This window comes from Corapipo altera, unplaced genomic scaffold, assembly GCF_003945725.1.
Source record: "Corapipo altera isolate COAL_440 unplaced genomic scaffold, ASM394572v1 48, whole genome shotgun sequence".
NCBI lineage: Eukaryota > Metazoa > Chordata > Aves > Passeriformes > Pipridae > Corapipo > Corapipo altera.
In genome coordinates this window covers 981,111-1,000,318 of record NW_020884931.1, presented here as the reverse complement: position 1 = coordinate 1,000,318, position 19,208 = coordinate 981,111, and the positions used below count along the sequence as shown (strand labels likewise).

Sequence of the window (19,208 nt, the reverse complement as noted above, 5' to 3'; positions counted from 1 at the left end):
TTTCAAAGACTGCCCAAGGAGAATCATCCCACTGTTACATTGATGAAAATCAGATCTTCATATCAATTCAAATACAGATGAAGGAATTCATCTTATGCTTGTAGGTAAAATCCTAGTAGCAAAGGAACCAAAAAGCTAGAAATTTAGGGAAGTGGTTTTTTTTCCTTTTTACTAGCTAATCAGTCTGTTTTGTTCAAAATAGCCTTTACGTAACCAGGTATTAAGTAAAATCACTGTTTCCCCCTGGCACCTTTTTGTTACTACAAAGGACATTTTATGACATTTTGCAAACACTTTTTGCTGGAAAGCTCTAAAATCCTTCAAACAATACCATCAGCAAGTACCATTATAGTGAAGTATGCCTAAGTAAATTCTTATCAGCTGACATTTGTCCTAATAAAATACAATTTTACACATATTTTAGGAGGTTTTCAGTTCATTCCCAAAAACCATCTTCGCTTTTACTTGCAAAGGAGATAAAACTAAAAATCTTTTGATGGTACAATTCTGAAGGACCCCTTTACAAATAAACATCTTTTTACTCAAGTATACACTAATCTTTTTAACAGATCCCGTTGCCATGTCATGCTTTGAGAAATAAGCCACAAATCAGACACAAATTGGTTATTCCAAAGCAGAACATTTGTTTATAAAGAATATGTATGAATACATCAGGAATTTAGTTGCCCCTAAAGCAATCTGGAATACTCTAAGTTACAATAATTTATTCATTACTTTTGCTCCAATGTTTGCATCTTAACTACAGCTCAATATTGTATATAATATGTAACTTCTAAAACCATAAGTTAGATCATCATCTCTTGTAGGAGATATTGGTAGGAATATAGTAAAATATGCTCTGAAATCTCAGACACCACTAAACAAAACAGACAGGGAATGGTAAGAAGGCAGTGAATATTATTGACCTTATTTTATGGATGAAAAACTGTGAGGAAGATTAAATACTTGAGATATATAAAGAACTTGTAATAGAATAGTGAAAATAAAATAGCAATTCCAAATCCCATTTCCAGTACTTAATTACTTCTCAGTTCTTCATCTCTTTTTTTTTTATTTTTCCATTTTATGCTTCCAGATGTCTACCATTCATCTGATGTAATCATTTATGAAGGATCCAGTTTCTAAAGAAGAAATAATATCTGGGTACAAAGCTAAAAAGGGTTGTTTCACAATAAGTTTTTCTTAACCACAGCCAACTCTGCAAAACAAAACCCAGTTGCAAACCCTAGAAGCAAAGGTCACTATCACAATTAAAATGATTTTCTGAAGGGACCCAGCATTTCAGAGGAGAACTTGCAGCTGGTTGTATGTTAAGTATCATGCAGTTTTTATCAAACAAAACCAACAGAAAGAACAACTTGCAGTAAGAAGTGGAGGATGAGACTCGTGGCGAGACTGTTGCACACCCTTTAGACACGGGCAGTACACAACACATTCAGAGACAAATAATTCACTGCAACTTGGCTGAGCATGATATACTACTGTAATATCTAATAAAATTCCAGATATTTTTGTTACACTCTTCTCCCGGTATCATTTATTCGGTTACCAAAGGTTTGTTTCAACAACATCGCCAGTCTCTTATTTTATCAACAGTTTTCAAGCTATCCTTTGTATAAAGTCAGAAAAAACACCAAGTCATATTGAAATTCAGCTGAAAAACTTAAAGAAAATTAATAAATGCAGGAACCTGTTTTGAACGTAGGAAAAAGGAAAGCAACTCTCAAAAATACTTTTGACAGCTATGAAAATTTTGTTACTAAGAGGTTTCCTAAGATTTGATTTAAAAGTGATGCTAGTGGGCTACAGAAAATGGAGGTCCAGTTCCCAAATTCAACTGAAAAAATTCATGATTTTTATTAACATATAGTATAGTGAGGCTACCAGGAATATTGAGAGACAAGTTTTACCTTATATAGCTTTGAAAACAGACTCCTTTTAAAAGAGAGAAAATATTTTTCAAATCACTGAAATAATTTTTTTTTTCTGGCCAAAACATTGATAAATAATGCTTGTAGGAATCAATCACAGCTATATGGACAGAAATTCAAGAGTCAGATGCTCATGACAAGAGTCACATGCTCACTTCCCCTGTAGCTGAGAGGGCAAAGACCTTGGCTCCCCTTATGCTACTGCATATCTGCTATCAGAAAACTCCAGTTTGCCCCTTTAGATCAACTGGTAGAATTGCCAGAGGAACTGCTCTATCCAAACAATCTGAATTTAGCCAAGTCCTCCCTAGAGAATTATTTCTCTTTACCCAAACCCTTGTGGCAGGACCAAGCTGCAGCATAGTTTCCCATGTGTTAGGGGTAGATGTGAGAGAGAATTAACTTTAGCTGCAGTGGCCATATTGTTTCACTTAGAGCAGTCAGCTTCATTTGCTGTTAGAAATGAAAATTTCTAATATAAAATAATATTTGCATCAATTTAAAAGATACTGAAGACTACCTAATTTTCAATCTTACTGTTATAAATCCCAGAGATAACACTTAAACAATTGTAAAATAGAGATACCTCTTGTTAATAACAGAAGTATTGCTTTTAATTTTTTTTTTTTTTTTTTAATTGAAGAGTCTTCGTAAAGTTACATTTAGGACAAGTTGTTTTCTATATACTTATTAAATTGAGAAGCATTTTTAGCTTGTTTATGAAATGCATGAATGCTGTAAACAATCACAGAAACTAATATTTTGAGAAGTCTGCTAAGTGCAGGTAGTAGATTTAATGGTGATCGAAGTGTCAATACATTTTTATTGATATGCTATGGTCCCATTAGTCTATTAAACTTTTCTTTCACTCTTTGTATATATCTTCTATATTTCAAAAAAAAAAAAAAAAGTTTGCAGAACAGCACTGCTGAGCTAGGGACATATTTTAAATGACAGTAAAATCAGACTGTATTAAATTATACTCCCTTCATTGCTTAGCAAAAAACAGCCTTTAGGGATGTTACATAGGACTTGGATTTCTGACTGGTACTATTTTGCTGCAGAATTTAAGCTTTCCTAAAGAAATAGCACTACAATTCTTTTCTAGGAAATGCAGTAAAGGTGGTAAATGACACATACGTTGAGCTTGAAGACAATTTATATGCATACAGACATCTGAGTTAAATTCATCATTATGCATTAAAAAAGGTATTTCTAAAGCTGAATCTAATTAGATTACATACTAGGTATGACATTTATGATATGTAAAGCCATGAATAGTTATCTCCAAAAATTGTAAATATAGATTGGTTGTCTATGATTCTGCAGTTTAGCTTGTATCTGATTATGGTCAAACCACAATTTTAAATTCTTCTTTTGATCATTGCACTTTTTTTATTTTAAAAAATTTTCTATTCATTCTAACACATTTAGTCCCATTTAAATCAGTGGGAGTAATAACATTTAATATTCCTTAAAATGTCACTAGATGATTAAATACCATGAGGTAACATATAGGATAATCATATGCTTTTAAATAGCCATATTGTATTATTAAAATAAGTATCGTTATCTGCAGCATACTAGTACACACATTAGTTTATACTGTGGATCAAGGGGATAAAATTATTCATACAAATAATCCAAATAAATACAGTGGGACCATCTGTGAATTAAGTGATCATAAAAAAGTTCACTGGGAATTTTTTACCTCCTGCCCTAAAAGATTCTTATTTGTCTTCTGTCTAGGTAAATAGGACATAGTATAACATATATAAATCATAGAAAGAAAAAGGGAAGATAAATATTTTTTATCTTCATAATTTTTTTTTTAACATGCAGGGAAAGAAAGAGAAACTAGTTCTGTACATAGAGAAAGTAAACATCTCTGCATAAGGAGAACAATAATAAGGGTGTGTTCAAAGGACCTGGAACATTAATAAATGTAGCTCTTATAAAGACATAAGTGTCTTAAAAATATTGGCTGCTCACATCAAAGACAAACACTGCATTTCTGTGTCTTGTCTACAGAATATTGTACTGTGGCTATACTATTCCTTATATACAATTTTTACAGGAAGAGTTTAAGAAATAATTTTAAGGAACTTTAATGGCAACACTGATAAGCAGATGTGCAAATACCATGCCTATATTTTATTTTAAAAACTCAATTCACTGGAAAAAATGGTTCTGAAATTTACTGAAACAATTTTGTCCAAGTCTTTTGTTTCTTTTTTTCAGTCTTAAAAAAATATATTTTATCTAGTCACAAAAATTCTCAGCTGAAAACCTGACATTTATGCTAGCAGTAGTATCTCCCCAAGGGAACTCTAAGTAACTTTAATTTCCATTCTGATTCCTTTTGACTTCAGTCTTATTTTGAAGCAGAAATATAAAAAACATTTGGGCAGGAGTAACTTGACTTTCATGTTCGAGCCTTTTGTCAACCCCTTGAAAGCCCACCACAATCTGTTCAAGTTGCAAATTTTCTCAAAAATACGTTTGTACAGCATTAGTGGAGATGTCTTGGATTGTACTAGTCAGCTCCTGAAAGACTGTGTTAACTTCAGCCTCAGCAGGTCTTCTTGGTCTCTGTAGCCTATGCTAGGTCCAGCTTACCCAGTTTTGGACCAGGGAAAGTGTCAATTCAACAGCAACTTCCCTGCTGGGAGTGGGCCCTGAGGAAAGGGAGCTTCCTCATTCAAGTGCAGAAAGCACAATGGCTGGGGCTGAGATGTCTGTGTGGGAATTAAGTTTTTAAAATCTAAAAAAAATTATACACACTGACTATTTTACTATCTTAAAAGAATGTTCTTTGGGCAGCAAAGGCAAAAATAGCAGCTCTGAGACATAAGGCTTCTTACACAACTTAGATCCATCTACTTTATTCATATAGGGTAAGATATAGCCTTTAATTACACAGTTTAATGCAATTGTCTCCAGAGCTTCCTTCACTTCATCTGTACACAGGACTATTCTTAGCAATAAGTAATGACCGAGTAACAAAGAAAGCTCTTGTGGCAATGAGCAGTGCACTTGCCCCTGCAGTATACGAAACTTTGCTGAAAAGGAGTGGGGTGTACCTCATAGCAAGGAGAGGTGAATGCTGTGTGGAAAAAATATATTCTGTCCCCTTCTCTCCTAAAAATACCATGTGATTTTGGTCAGGTTTTTAAAGACAGGCATTTTCTGGGTGGTCATCCCTAATGTTGTTCAGGATATTTGCACCTTTGGAGAGTGTGCCGTGCTGAATATCCCAGAATACGCAGTGCTGATCACTCAGATCTCTAATCTGAAGGCAGGGAAAGCTGTACTTTGAAGTTATAGTGGATGCTTAAAGTATGTGGTATTATATATGAAGTAATCAGAAAAACTTCAGATGGGCACTCAGTGAATGTTTTTACCTGCAGTCTTGTTTGCCTCAGTTCTCCTCTACGAAGGGGTTAATAGCATCTGTCATCTTACATGGGCATTGTGTAATTATTAATATTTCCATAGCAGCTCAGATGTCGCTATGAAAACCTTAGAAAAGCCCAGGGAAAAATTACTAATTTCTCTTCAGAGCTGATTTGAATAGGGATGATAAATAAGGTTCAGGGCTACAAACTGAACAGCAAGGAGAAAACAAAATATTGAAGAACTTATTATCAGCCTATGTACTGAACGAGGCAGTAAGCTTGAGGATAAAGTGCTATATGATCATGTAATTAAACATTATTTCGTAATGGATACCCAGAAACAGATGAAATTGAAATTGCACAGTATCTTTTGATTTCAAATTTCTGATGAGGGAACTAAGGAAGAGCAAAGTTGAGTAACATGGAAACCTGTACTCAGCTCACTTGATATATTTAGGCTATGCAAGGACCAATAATCCCATATTAAAGTAAAACATCAAAAGAACTAAATATTACTAAGCTCTTAGAGGCATACTTTTTGAATTAGGTATGCCATTATCACAATAGATACAGCATCACTAACTGCTTTTTATTATTTTTTAATGCAAATGTGAATAAAATGGAGAGACAAATTCTATGCTTAAACACAAGCAAGAAAAAAAGGATGAAAGTCACCACTCAATGAAGGCATCTTTGCTTCTGAATTCTGTGGTGCCATTAACTTATATTGCAATGGATATGTTTATGTTTGTTTTCCTTTTTTTTTTTAATAGTGAACAAATTGGAAGGAAATTTTATTCACTTGCATCACTGTGCATGCTTTCATGGTTTAAGATTTACAAAACCCACCATCATGACTCACAGTATCACAATGGGTAATACGGGACTGAGTAGCAAACTTGAATGATGTAGGTACTTATAGTGTGCAAGAAAGAGTCTGCTTTTTAAAGATTCCAGTGACACTAAAGAAAATGGGATCCAGTCAATGATAAGAGACTAGATAAAATCTCTGGATGTAAACATGAATGTGGTTGTCAGTGGATTTGCAACAAGAGCAGGTAAAAAGTTCTATTACTGAAAATCATTGTGCTTACACATAGCAGTGTGTGTAGTCTGGGAAGAAGATGCAGTGTCTCACTGGCCTCTCTGACTTCTGCCCCTGGACCTTACAGGTTAAGAGTCTGATTTTACAAATGTAAAATGTACAAATAATTTTACAAATGTAAAATGAAAGCCTGTTGCTGAGCAATAATCAGTGGAATCCAAACTTTTTTAAATCACTTTTCTCACTCCTGCATGATATAGAATGGGGAAATATAACATCTTTCTTAAGAGAGTTGAAGAGCACTTTTTTTCCCCCTAGTAATAGGGCCCAATTCACACATTTTTGTTAATAATTAATATAATCTTTGCATCACAAGATCATAATTCATCCTAAAGCTATTCATCATGGTTGTGCCCCAAACACCCATTGTATAAATGCTGATGTGTGCGTGCGTGTGTGTGTGAACATTTCTATTGACACCTTTAGAAACAGAGTCAGGACAAGCTTCTAAAGAAAATTGCATTATTGAGATACAGAACTTTACCCCATGTCTACTCAACTGATTTTGTGATTTTCCATATACTTCTTCAAAAGAAAGTACATATAATTTATAATATATACGTGCAATCTTTCTCAAGGAGTCATTTCCCAACAGAAATACCTCCTTTGACAGAAGTGTCATTTTTAAAAAATCTTTTGTTAAAGCTAAAAAGCACAGAAGAGAAAGAAGACCAACATGAAGGTCATTCTGTATCAGAAATTAAGATGTAATTCAGAAACTTTGGAACTGTGACATGCATCTTCAATTGCATAGTGCAATGTCAGTGACCTCCTCAAAGGCTGTATGCATTCCCTTAATTACAAACAGACAGCACTGTGAGAAGCACCAATCTAGTTTCTCTGCCTTGAGCAACACAAAGCCCTTTCTCTAGACAAAAATCACCAAAAAGTCAAACCTTCTCATTTCAAGACCTTGTGCAATGAGGCACAGTCTAAAAGGAATCTGCAACTTGCACACCTGCATAGCATTGTTAGTACGTAACACCTACATAAGTAAAATACAGTGTTTCACAGTTTGTAGTAGCAGCAACTCCTAAAAGTGATTCTAGTGAATACAACATCCATTTTTTTTTTGTAAAACAGATTTTTCCTCAAATTACAGTGTCTTAAGTATAAGACAAAATTAGTCATATAGCTTTACTCTTTCATCATGGTTCATAAGGCACATATTAAACTAATGAATAATTATAATCATGAAGATGATGATGGTAATAAATATCAGAATTTATGAAAGCATTTTCTCCATAGATATTCCCAGAAGAATACTACAGTCAAAATCAGCAGGTTATTTAATTTGCCCTAGATCTCTCTGTTTTCATATTCCCACTTGAATGTAAATTCAGAATCAGCAGGTTATCAGGTTTGCCCTAATTCTAAACTTGAGTCAATGGGACTTCAAATCGACTCCAGTGAAAAATGAAAACAGAACACATTTTTTAGAGCTATCTAAAAGGCACCAAGTTTGCTGCTTAATAGGAGCTAGCTGAATAGTTCTAGGTTCATAATCCACTCCACAAAATTAAGGAAATCTCAATTCTTATCATATAACCCTGTTCTTATAGATTTGCTGTCAGCATACCCCTGTCTCATTTCTTTACAAGCTCAAACCAGGCATGACTGAGGCCACCTCCCACTTTCACCCCCAGATTTCTCACTGAAAAAGGAAGAAAATGAAACTTTAAAAAAATTATACAGTCATTGACTGGGAACCAGAGTTCTTCGCTATCCTCAGACATTAAACCTTAGATCTTTTAACAGTAATAAGGATGGCTTTTGTACAGGTGTAATGTTGGAAAGGATGAGAACTGTTATGACTATAAGAAGAGCTGAATTGTCAAAGGAAATGTGATTGGCAGTTGACATAATTTCCAAAGTCTAGTCAGACCAATGGAAAGCAGTGGCAGACGAGTTGTACACAAGAAAAACCACACTATTCTGAACACTCAGCTATGGATAGGCAGTAGGAATGTCAGCAACTTCAAAGCCAACTGACAAGTATCAGTTCTGTAGACTAAAGTGGTTGACCTACAGTAAAAGGAGCTTCAAGTCTTGACTTCCCCTACTAGATCTCTAACAGAAATTCTGATCTTTCAAGTACCTGATGACCAGGAAAATTACAGTACAAAAGTAGCATGTATGGAGTGTCACTGGTTTAACTTCACAGACGGAGAAAACAAACTGGAGAAACGGTGTGAACCAGCTCGGGTCACTGAGGAAACAACGGCATACCAAAACCACGTGCTTTTCCCTACTTCATTAGGTCATTAGTTACCACAGGTATTTTGTGCATTGAAGTGCTCATTGACTCTACTGATTCTACTCCAAGATCCAGGAGAATGGCTATACATTACCATGAACTCACTGCATACAACTACTTTTTAGCTTGGCAGAAGAGCATCTGAGCTTCAAGGTTGAGTTCTGCGCAATTGACAATATAATCCAGGCCAGTAAAGTGCTCATGATGCTCTCAGATACCATCACCACAGTACAGAAAGAGAAACTGTCATTCAATGAAAGTGCACATCTTTTGCAAAAGATTAAATTATGATCCTGGGTCAGCGTAGAACTAAATAAAGGCATCAAAGTATTACATATCCTAACTTTGCTAGTCAATTCTACATATAACACAGGTAAAAGTATTTTGCTGCAATGTTCTACCAAATCATTCCCTGAAAGAAGTATACTTCAGTCTTTATAATTTACTCCTCAGGTACAAAAAGGTATGCAACACCTCAAAATGCTGTTCACTATTCTGTAAAATCATGTGTTTATGAAGGTACACAACTTTCATCTACAGAGCAATAGATCAGACAAAGCATTTTTCCAGAAGCTGGTATGGTTTCATATTTGCTGAAAGGAACATCAAGCTTTATGGAAGATAAAACATCATATTAAATTCACCAAGAGAGATAGATGAACCTTTTTGTTTTAAATTACCAACCTATTTTAATAAGTTTATTAAAAGAAACATAACCCCTTCAAGCTGCATATGTTAATGTTAGCCTCTACATAAAGCTATTTTTATCAGGCACTGGTTTTAATTGCCAGGATGTTTCCCCATTCCTATCCATCAGGTCGGTAATGATGATGGGATAAAATTATATGTTTTGGAATCCAAATGTTTTCCCACAACTCCTTGGCTAGCATTTACTGTTAAAAGACTCCTAGGGAGCTCAACCTGCAGCTGAGACAAAAGATCAAGCATATTTGGTCAAAAATGCCTGTGAGCCTTGAAGTGTAGTAACATTAAAATATAAACATTTTTAAAATATTCTTTTGAAGTTCTGAATTAATATGACCAATCTGACACAAGGTCCTATGGTGCTAGATGTAAATTCTTCTAGCATATTAGCTTTCTATAATTTACAATATAGACTTAACAAGGACCTGGCACCTCAACTAGGCACAAAGGGAAGCAACAACCTCATTAATTAAAATATTATTGATCTGGGATACCAAGATGTAGGCTATATGTGTACGTGGTCTTTTGGAAGTATTTCAATATCAGCATTTTGAAAGGATTAGTAATACTCAACAAGAAACCTTCTTAGAAGATAATAGAAAACAGACTGCCAGCTCCTAATTACCAGTGACACAGTATTTAAATTCCTGTGATTTTACATGAGGTAGATATTGAAATCAATATCCTATAATGCTGAATCCTGGCAAACAAAATAATACATCAAATTGCATTATGAAAATGACGCAAAATTGTGCTTTAAACTGACATAAGGATTGTGTTTTCATACGACTAAAGGTGAAGGGCACAGGTTTAACATAGTTCTGAAGGACTTTTGGATCACTTGACTACCTGCACTCAAGATTCTACTCTGACAACAAAGTCACCATTTAAAAATATTAAATAAAGTGAAACAATGTATTGTTAAATTAATTACATAATTGCTAAATACAACACAAGCTTAGCACAATCTCTGGTGGATTTCTACCCCTCCTTCTAAATCAACATCACCCCAGTGGCCATTGGCACTAACAAGAAATCCAGCATGCAGAAGGAATACAGATTGTTTAATAGAGATGCACGGTGTAGGTAAAAATTCTGACGTGTAAATCAAAAGGAAAGTTTTATTCACAGTATTTACTACCCCAAAGTATATTTATCTAACTATTCAAGAAGAATAAAGACCATGGTGACTACTCTGATAAGACTGACTATAGGCAACGAGTTCAACAGCGCCTCACTCAAACATGTATCTTGCAAAAGATAATTAATGCCAAAAGAAGTTTAAATGTTTCATTCATGGTATAAGAGAATTAAATGGATTAAAATATGAAAAATTTCAAAGACATATAAATATTGGATGACTTTTTAAAAAGTTAACGTGAAAAAGGAAATATGCACAACAAAGACTGATGTAATATATTCAGAACCCAAACAAACAAATCTAAATGCTGGCTAGCCAGAGACATCTGGAACTTGCTTCTCAAAAATCACTTTCACAGTTCAACCCATAGCTGGCATCAACTTCTGAATATCTGACAAGGAAGAGTATCTCTTACAGTGAATAGCTGCATGAACAGTCCTCATTTTTCTCATGAACCAGAAACTCAGTAGAACAGTTAAAATAAAACATGTTCAAAACAGGAATACTTTGAATTCACTGAGCAATTGTCTCTATAGCATACTAGTATTGAGGCAAGTAGGCAAGCTATATTTTAAAAAAATAAATGATCCTGTGTGCAATTTTTTCAAGCAATTACAGATATAGAAAAGCAGAAGGACATGGAGTGACAAGAACTTAGCATCAGTGAGAAAATTTCTCCAAATCAAATCATGTGTATTTTACTACTTCTTTTAGAGGTATCTGCTTATTTTCTCAGACAGGATACCAGACAAGGCCATTTTTATATAAATGAGGATGAAATGAAAATTATACCCTTTTTTTTTTGTTTAAAGTCAAAAGGTCACTATTTTACTAATTTAATATGCAAAAAAGGAGGGTTTTGTTTTGAAATTTTAGTGTAAGGAGCAAAGTTAGAAAAGGAAGGTGGAGGTTCATTGATATGAATACGGTATTCTCCTCACTTTCTAGGACCTTGACTTAATTCACTAAAAATCTGACTTGAAAGATCTGTCTTTTTAATAAACAGCTCTCCCTATCATAGAATCAAGACATACCAATTTGAGTAATTTCAGGAAATCTTATAATTTTCACTGAATATATTGCAACGTGTGTCAAAAAACTATCAGAAAATTGATATGGCAATTAGGGTTTTTTTCAATGCTAGTCTTATTCCTAATAAAATTTATTATAGCTTTATTTTTCCTTCTATTGAGCTACTATTATTATGTGAAATAATATTCCCTTGCCTTCTTCAGTACTAGAGATTTTATCATCTCTTTTAAAGGACACCTGTAGCATTTTTACTCATGGACTCATCGACAACAGAACTGCTACAGAGCATAATTTTCTCTGCTGTGGACTGCACATCCTTGACATTTAGGCAAAACTCCAGTCCTTTTTCTGTGATTTATGCCAAAGATCCCATTGAAGAGAATTTAGATCCTATTTGAACAAAGGGTATGAGTGAGTGGTTCTTTCCTAGCTTGCACTGTTCTTACTGGTGTAGTTCAAAAAGCATAAATGAAGCTACTCCTGATTTAGACAGGTACAAAACCAGTTAAGCCTACTGGAAATAATTTACATTATTATGTATTTGGAAGAAAACCTAACTTGGTGGAACTTCATTCTTATAAGAAAAAAATTACTGCAGGAAACATTAATGAGATTTTCAAAGATGAAAATCTAAAAAAAAGAACAAACAGATTTTCTCCTGAAAATAACTGAACTTGTATCCAAAATGGCATCCTAAGACTTGAAATTTTGATTGTAAATCTATTATTTCTAAACTTTCAAACATGCAAGTCAGGATAGAAAATTCTGAAAAGGTTTTCTTTATTGTTGTTGATATTGATTCCTGAAGTCCTCCTCATTACACTGTGAGACTCTGTGTCTTACCAGACTGCAGAGATACAAAACCACAATAAATCCAAGAAAAAAAAAATAAATCCAAGGAATATCGAATTTAGTGACCATCTTTCACCTTTAAAGAAAAGGTACCAACTAGGACACCTGGCTAGAATTTCAGATAAAATCTAAACCATTTTTAAACAAAAAGCAAAACAAGGGTAAGTGTGAAAACTCAAAAGACCCCTCCAGATAATTGCGTGAGATGTCTGAGATGATCCTCTAGAAACGGCAATCTCTTGCCAAGGTTTGTGGAAAATTTACACGTTCTGGGAACAAAAGATCAAAGCACAACAGCCTAATTTCTCTGTTGGCTACAAAGGACTAAGCAGTAGCCAGAGTTTCTTTCTTGGTAGATATAAAGGCTTTACTTATCCTTCTGCCTTTTCTATTTCTTAGAATATTAAATAATTTATAATAGTTCAATATCTTTAGTAGTATATATAAGTAGCTTCTATTCCCTTCATCAAAACCTGACCAATGGAAATTTCAGCTACTATCTTTTATCAATCAACAAATATAAACCATAGGACCAGTTCCATTTATACTGTTAGCAGGGGAAATGTTGTCTCCTGTTCCAAATGAAATCAGAATCTGAATACTTTATGATCCTTTGTTGAGAGAATATGCCAAAATTATAAGTCTTGCTATTATTTTATAAGGCTTCTTAGTGATCAAGGGACCTGTGAGGAGAATTTTGATCCTCCTGAGGTCAATTGTAAACCCACCAGTATTTAAATGAAGTCAGCATTTTACCTTAATTTTGGGGGATTCTAAATATTATTTTGAGGGTCATCTTCTTAAAAGCTCCATAGAGTTTATATATATATATATATATATATATGTATATGTATATATATAAATATATATATAAAAAAATATAAAAATATGTATTTCACTAACATTCAGTCTAAACATAAAAATGTTCCTTAAAAATGGATATTAAACCTATTATTATGTAAAGGTAAGAATTTATCTGATTTATGTTACATGCAATTATGTGAACATTTTTATATAAATATAATATGTTCAAAATAACTTCAAATAAATAAACTATGTTTTAGTGTAAAGGGCATGTAAAGGTATAATAGCATTTAATTGTTGCTTTAATGAAGCTGCTACACCTCTATAATTTTCTTTTTGGTTTTTAGGTCCAACTAAGACAACTCAATATTGTACACACACTTGTATATTATGTAGTATCATATATTAAAAATTGACATCCAAATACTAAATCCAGTAAGATGATCTACCTACTACAAAAGACATTACATTTTACAGTTTCTGGGAATGGGTGCAATTGAAAGTACAAATGCCTTATTTTTTGAAACTACCATTTGCTCTTATTAGAATTATTTTAAATATTAATAGGGTTTGAATTTTTTACAAATGGCAGATGAGAGATAAACAACTGATAAAGTAAAAGGATGCAGAATGACTGTAGTGTTTTGAATATTGACACTAAGGACAGAAGGTGTTACATAATAAAACACAGTCACAAATGATGTTTTCTTTCTTATAATAAGTGAAATCTGATAGAAATGCTAAAGGCAAATTATTCAGCCATAAATGTCATGCAGCCACTCAGTGAAGATCTTAATTTGGCCTTGATAATATCTTATTTATATTTATATTTTACATTTTAAACTTAGGTTTTTGTTCTCCAATTTTGACATGATGATTATATTTTCCCTCGGTACATGTGCTCTTATTTCATTCATACATCTTTACGTCCTGTTCTAGGTACACAGTCTATGTAATTTCTATGCTTAGGGAGCTGCAAGCAATGGTACATTTACTAACAAAATAATAAAAACAAGAGTCCTGCATGCATCTGCAAAGTAAATGCTCACATTCCTTCCATTTGCCAAAAACAATGGGCACTGAATATGAATCATATTTTACCCAGTGATTTATTTGTAGATGGGATTCAGGAAACTGCTATTTTTCTAAGCTCCCTCTTCCTTAGTAAAACTATTCAGTAATACTGTGGTCTTGAAGTATGTACTTCCCCCTTGCTCTTTTGCATTCTCCCTGTCTTCTGGTATGGTGAATTGCTAAATACATTGTAAAGTAAAGCAGTACCATTCACATCCATGTAAAAACATAACCTTCTGTTTAATCCCCCTCTACCCAGCAACAATTTCAGGAATTCACAAATAAATCACTGATTTTTATTTCAATGACATAGCAGAGGCAAATATCAAATACGAAGTGGACTCTGGGTCTCCTCTACCCTACAAAACCAAACCCAGGTCATCTTTGCACTTAATCCAGTAAAATTATCCCCAGAACTGCTTTCCCTGTTCCCCAAACTAATTACCACAAGCTGCTTGTGATAAGCATGCCCATCCCCTCCTTCAACTCCTGCCAAGTGTGATGCCAACCACCCCCTCCCACCCAGGAGACATCTGGTATCCAGGACCCATCTTCCCTTTGCCCAGAACAACCCCAAATCCCCCCTCATCCCCGAAGGACATTCAAATAACATCCTGCTCCTCTTCCTTCTCTCACCCAGCCTCTCAGAAAACAGAAGAGTGATGGCACCATGGTTGGCCACAGAGACACGTGGAAGACGGGGAGGAGAAGGTGGGGAAGAGGGGAGCCAGGGACATGATGGAAAGGGAGGGGAGGGAAGAAGATCCACTCGTACAGATGAAACTTCATGCAGGCCTGGCCTCCTACCCGTCCCCTCCATGGAGTGATGGGGAGGGGGGCGGTGGGGCGAACTGAAATGGCACCTTACCTTCACTGCAGTCCTTCCCTCGAAAGCCCGTTTGGGAGCAGTCACAGACGGCCTGGTCATTGAGCACCGAGCAGACGCCCCCGTTGAGGCAGACGTCCTCCCTGGCACACAGGCGGCTCTGCTCGTCATCCAGCCGCACCTCCTGGCTCTCCACCGGTGACGCCTGCGTGTAGTTGACCCGGACGTCTGTTATCCAGCCCTTGAAGGGCTCCCGGTCCTTGACAGAGGACAGTGTCAGCTTTAGCGTTGCCGACCGCAGCTCCGGCGGGAGCCCCCCTAAGAAGAGCCCGCTAAAGACAGTCATGTCCCGCCGTTTGGACTTCACCTCCACCCACTTGGTCTCGGCTCGGTCAATGATCAGCGTCGTGTTCTTGAAGTGGCGGCGGATGACAACAGAGTGCCAGAGGTTGTCGTTGACCGCCGTGTCCGAGAGCAGAGTGGCGGGCTCAGCACAGAAGATGGAGAAGCTGAGCTGTAGCCGCCCGCCCTGGGTGAGGATGAGCTCCAGAAAGTCGCAGAAGCCCTCATCATCAAAGTAGAGCACCAGCCCACTGGAGCTGCGTGTCTTCATGTTGAAGCTCATCTCACTCTCGCAGCAGGCGTTCCACTTGGGGAAGCGGGTCCACTGGCCCTCCGCACCTGGGAACTCCAGCCCGCTGCCCAGCTCTGCCCAGCAGCCCAGCAGTAAGGCCAGCCAGAGCAGCAGGCAGCCCCCACGCCGCACCAGCGCCGCCCCCATCCTGCGCGGCCTGGGGCGGGCGAGAGGGGCGGCAGGGCTGGCGGGGGGCAGCACTGGGGCCCCGGTGGCAGACAGGGTAAAATCTTGCTGGGCGCCGGCTGCGCTGGGAGGTTCAGGCACACACACCCCCGCCCCGGGTGCGGGGGTCACTGTGGGAGACTCCCCGGGGCGGGGGGCTGCAGGTGCCCCACGGGATGCGGTTGGGCACGAGATGGTGCCAGGGGTCACTGGAGGGGACCCACAGTGGGGGTAAGGCGCCGTTTGGTCTCTTCACTGGTCGGCTGGGCTCCGCAAAGGGTGTCCAGGGGTGGGTGAGTCAGCAGAAATTTTCCCCAAAGCCAACATTACCAAACCTGGAGAAAAACCAAGATCAGTGGCAAAACTCTCCTCCAAGTGGATCCACCAGCTCTGCAAGGCTGTAGCAATATCCTGGCATGTGCGCACCTCTTTTTACATCCTCTCCACCAGCTGTAGTTTCCCAGGAAGCCAATTATTGATCCCAACGCTGCCTCCCTAGCATGGATCCTCTTGTCATATCACAGACCGTCTGCCATGGTGCTAGAGCAGCGTCAGCAGATGACAGGACTCATCGCTCGTGGTTTCCTGAGCTGCCTCAATCCCAATGGGGCTGAAACCCAGAAGCTGTCAAACAGCCGAGTGGCTACTTGACATGCAAAGCCTGACAGCTCTTCTTCTGTTTGCTTGCAAAAGGCCAAGGCTAAGATCCAGGGGGGTGATTTTCCTCTATTGTTTTTGTTTCTAATCTGCAAGGAATTGAAACAGAATAATAAGAAATGATGACTCGTAACATGTCAAATCATAAAGTTGATCGATATTGAATGTTTGAGATTATTTTTTCATTTCAGCCGCTGTTGGACATTAGAAAAATGCTGCTGTAATTTTGGAGTTACTGAGGAATTATAATAACTTGCAGTGCTAAACCGAAATCTTAACATACATGCTTATACTAGATTACATTTTTATGGTATAATCTATACATAAACTACTTACCTTTCCAAAACTTCCAAATATTTCAGCGGTATATTTTATTATTACAAGAACAATGTTAAACAGAAAAGGTGGTGTTTATTCTGCAATTTATTTTATCGTAATTTATTCATGGAAACACCAGCACCTGTGAAGCTACTAAGCCCAGCTCCAGTTGTTTCCAATACAGGTCAAAAAAATAAGTGGACTCCTAGCAAGAACTGACAGCCACCACTGTACCTGGCACACCTACTGGTTTATTTTCATGGGGTGAGGAAGAATTGCAATGGTTTCTTAGAAAGCTTTTTGAAAATTTCAAACCACGTTTTTTCTCTGCCACCTGGTTCCTTTTAGGGTTGATATTCTCTGTTATGGCAGGGAAAATCAAATTCAAGCCAGTTCTGATGTTGACATTATTCACTATGCAAATCAGCTAATCCCAGGTGTTAGTCCTCTGAAATGGGTTGCGGTATTTTATGTACGTTTACTCAGCTGCCCTTATTTAAGAGAACAACTCCTCATTTAAAAAATTATATAGATGCCACAGTTCACTCTCATCCTCTGAAGAGGTCTCTACATTGAAAGCATTTCAGCAGAGAGGTTCTGCTCTCTGTTTTTCTCCCCCAAGCCACTACATCTTTTCTGGAAGCTGTGTATTAGCAGACCTCTCCTGATGGAGGAGAGGATCTCCAACATCTCCCTCACCCACCACTTCCCCTTCAACTCCCTTACATTTCTTTGCCAGCAGCACTTAGGCAGGCAGAATAGCATGTCCAGAGCTGCTGCCAAGCCCTGTGCTGGGCTGGTGTGTTTGTGTGTGTGTGTGTGTCTCTGTGTGTGGGGAGAGGAGGTAGAGATGACCCTGCCAGGGAGAAACATGTTTTAAAAACAGGCACACACCTCAGCTGCCTGCACCTGACACGTTCAGAGCTGCTAAGTCACCTCCTACTCTCTCTTTATATTTAATTTCATTCCTCTAAATGTCAACACGATTATTTTTATTATTTGTCACACGCGAGGCGGGTAAAAGCAGCAAAAGGGAGGACGGAAGAACCCCCAAACTTCGGGGGCAGAGGCCAGCTGTGCCACCAGCAGCAGTTCCCCCCACACTCTCCCTGCCCCCCGGCAGTAGCCACTTCACGCACCGCGGCCACCAGCCGAGGGATTTTCCGGCGGCTCCCCCGCACAGCGCGGTGCCCGGGAAGGCCCGTGGCGGGAGCCCCCGCAGCTCCGCTCCCCAGAGCGCCTTTCCGGGCGCGGCGGGGCCGCGGGCAGGGGCTCCGCTCGCTTGCAGCACCCGGCGAGCGGCCGCTCCCGCTTCAGCACCCGGAACAGCTCCGCCCTGCGCGGCCCGACGGGGCGGCGGCGGCCGCTGCCGGCTGAGCGCGATGGGGACCCGCCCGCGGCCTCCGCACCGGCGCGGGGCTGGACACGAATGGGAGCCACCATGTGCACGAGTGGATGCACCGAGGGCGGGGAGGGGAAGTGCGGGCGGCGGCGGGGCCCCGCTGCGGCGGAGGGGAAGGAGGTGGAGAGAGGGGAGCGGATTTAGGGTGCGTGGGGGGTGCGGGGAGCCGGGTGCGGGGCGGCGGTGTGAGACACGGTGTTCGTGCCCGGGGGGTCGCGGCGTGAGAAATTACATGGAGGGAGGAGGATGTGTGTGAGGGGGTCCGGAGTGCGTGGGGGAAGGGGAGGCTCCATGTAGGTTTGTGGAGCGCGGATGCGTGGGGAGGGGGCGCGGCGTGTGTGTGTCTGTGTGTGTGTGTGTCTGTGTGTGTGTGTGACTGTGTGTGTGTGTGTGTGTGTGCCTGTGTGTGTGTGTGACTGTGTGTGTGTGTGTGTGTGTGCCTGTGTGTGTGTGTGTGCCCGTTCACGGGGCTTACCAGGTAGCTGGGGCTGGGCTGGGGAAGCGGCGGGTGGGGAGGAAATGCGGGAGGTGCCGCGGGGATGGGACGCGGGGTCCCCGCGGTCCTTGTGCGGGAGCGCACGGGGGAATCAGGGAAGGGCTTTGTGCCTCCCTTCCTGGGCGCAGGAGCAGGAGGGTGCCAGGAGGAGCCCGTGGTGTCTGCCGGGGCGGGGAGGGTGGGGGGAGCCAGGCAAGGACGCGCGTGTGAATGCGAGTGTGTGAGTGTGTGAGCGCGGCCGCCCTGCGTGCCAGAGCGATCCCTACAGGTGTCCGCGCAGAGCCGCCGCGCGGGGATCCCACCTCGCGAGCATCCCTGCCCGCTGCCTGCCTCTGGCTGCGGCGCCTGCCTTCCCCCTCACTCATACACACACACACACACACACACACA

The 19,208-nt window shown here is 39.3% G+C and overlaps 1 protein-coding gene across 30 annotated transcripts in view; it reads right to left on the bottom strand.

Moving 5' to 3' along the window:
* Positions 1–16,689, bottom strand: part of NRXN1 (neurexin 1) — a 706,226-nt gene extending 689,537 nt beyond the window's left edge. For 15 of the 30 annotated variants that reach the window (XM_027659276.1, XM_027659316.1, XM_027659314.1 and 12 more), the window contains exon 1: positions 15,189–16,689. In XM_027659276.1, the coding sequence (XP_027515077.1) occupies positions 15,189–15,927 (739 nt within the window). In that variant the 5' untranslated portion in view covers positions 15,928–16,689. The remainder of the gene's footprint in view (positions 1–15,188) is intronic. The other 15 variants (XM_027659275.1, XM_027659284.1, XM_027659287.1 and 12 more) reach the window with 1 other exon arrangement.
* Between the last annotated feature and the right edge of the window lie 2,519 nt (positions 16,690–19,208).